General features: G+C 35.0%; 1 protein-coding gene across 1 annotated transcript in view; it reads right to left on the bottom strand.

Moving 5' to 3' along the window:
• Positions 1–2,365, bottom strand: part of LOC106876948 (glucagon-like peptide 2 receptor) — a 363,581-nt gene that overhangs the window by 59,565 nt on the left and 301,651 nt on the right. The window contains exon 7 of the mRNA XM_014925716.2: positions 2,127–2,283. Within this exon, the coding sequence (XP_014781202.2) occupies positions 2,127–2,283 (157 nt within the window). The remainder of the gene's footprint in view (positions 1–2,126; positions 2,284–2,365) is intronic.

Here is a 2,365-nt window from a genome sequence, read left to right as displayed (position 1 = left end):
AAATATTCATTTTTCTTGTAAGTTAAGACGAACTGAAGTAGACTCGGGTGAATTTTCGTAAAATCTCCACCCCCTCCTAAAACAGTTACTCCCCAAAGTTTTATATATTCGAAACTGACATGATAGAACACATATTCGTAGAATATTTTATGAAGAAATATCCATAATTCTGAAAGTTATACCATGGAAATTATGTTGGGGGGGGGGGCAGAAATCTGTAGTTCTTAATACGACAGGCAGAAAATATATAAGAAATTTTAACGGAAAAGAAAGTATTGTAGGGGTTGAAGGGAAATTTGTCACTCAGTGAACCAATGAAATTACTTATATCAGTAATTGTGAATTTGTTTCTGTCAGTAATTTGTCGTTGTTTGTTTGTAAATAGGGATTCAAAACTTAGACTTACAATGTAAACAATAAAATGGAAGTTAAACAATGGCGTATGAAAATTGAAAATGAAAAGAATAAGGTCTGTAAAATGAAAGTGAAAACAAGAGATATAGATAGATGTTACAAGGAGATAGAGATAGACAGAGAGAGAGAGAGAGAGAGAGAGAGATGGATAGAGAGGTATACATAAGGAGATATGTTACGTCACTGACACTGGAAAACCGGAAGTAAAAATATTAAAATCTTTGAAAGACGTGAATGTAACATAAAATGCAGTATTTTTTATTTTAAAAAACTTCTAATAAAAAAATCAAATAAAGACCCTATAATATGTCCCTTTCGCCTTTTCGGGCCGATAAATTAAGTACTAGTGAAACACTGGTGTCAATGTAACCGACTAGTTCCCTTCCCCAAAATTTCAGGCTTACTGCCTTTAATAGAAATGAATTATGTATGTATTTGTGAAAGTGTGTACGTTTATACATATGTGTGAACGTGTTTTTGAGAGTCTACTATTCAACGTAAATATACGTAGGACACTATGAATATTTTTGTAGTCATTAGCATGATCTCAACGGCAGGTAAATATATATATATATAGGTTTTACAGATATGTATGTGAATAGTACTATCGACAAGATATTTACTGCAGTCACTGACCTGGCCAAGTACCAAGCTTCCTGCATTAAGCCTATCGTTCCATTTATAGCTCTACCAGTTTTCTTCCTCGTTTTCTTTCTCTTATTTTAACTTTATCCTCCCAAATTCTCAGTTTGTCTGACGCATGTAATATTCCGCCAAAATCAATGCATTTAGAATAAGAACAGGAGTAGGAATCAACCAATTAAAGAATGCCGTTATTCAAGCCCTGGAGACAGGACTTGAATTATAATATATTTTATCAACCCCGATAACATTTGAGCTCAAACAAAACATTCCAATGAAATACCACGAAAATATTCTGAGAAAATTTACTGATCACTTACATGTGCAATGACAAGACTTGATAACGAGTGCCCAGTTTTCGCTAATTGTTTTAGGTGCCTGAGTAGTCGCGAGCAGACATAAACATCCACTCGGTCCCCTCACCTTGACTTAGAAAAATATGCAGGAAATGAAAAGCGGAGGAAAAGCATGTTGGGCCGGCACCAAGCTGGTGCCCCTCTACAGTTGAGAAAACTGGAACAGCTTGAAATGAGGCGTCTTGCATAATGATACAACTCACCCACTAAGGCCCAGGGATTGAACCCGTACTTTTATAAACATGAGTCAATCACACTTAGCACTAATCCATGCGCCTTCACTCTCTTATGTAATATTGATTTCAAATTTTGGCACAAGACCAGAAATTCTTGGGGAGTGGGTAATTCGATTTTGAACCCAGAACGTAAAGACAGACGAAATACAGCTATGCATTTGTCTCAACGTGCTAACAATTCTGCGAGCTCGCGGCTTTACTCTCTTAAATAATATTAATAAACATTCTGTAGGAGGTAGTAAAAAAAATGTAGATGCGACAAAAAGAGCAATGGTTGCATAATGAAATACGTTCCTACTTAGACGGGGGACACGCAACATAAGGATAGCAACCTGTAACAAATCACTAAATATCATTCCATACTAAAAATTGACAAGAATATAATAAACAAAAATACTCATGAAATTAGATAGGTTTTAAGTAGAGAAAAATATATATATATATAGAAAGATTCTAAGTGCTCTATGGCGTCACTTACTCCATCCAAATATGATGTAGAGCTTGATGCCTCGTTGTTGAGTCATAAGTGTTCGATAAAATAACATCTGAAGATAAAGTCCTTCGATAAATATCCATGATTGGCTGACGGCGATACCGTAGTGGAATAATGTAAACAACAGACGACATTGCCAATGCTGAAATAAAAAGAAAGTCAATGACATTACTACACGATGGAACAGACAAGCGTATTCTACGTATATATATATATATATATAT

The sequence above is a fragment of the Octopus bimaculoides genome, chromosome 4, assembly GCF_001194135.2.
Source record: "Octopus bimaculoides isolate UCB-OBI-ISO-001 chromosome 4, ASM119413v2, whole genome shotgun sequence".
Taxonomy (NCBI): domain Eukaryota; kingdom Metazoa; phylum Mollusca; class Cephalopoda; order Octopoda; family Octopodidae; genus Octopus; species Octopus bimaculoides.
The sequence above is the reverse complement of the archived record's forward strand: the minus strand, read 5'-3'. Positions and strand labels throughout refer to the sequence as shown.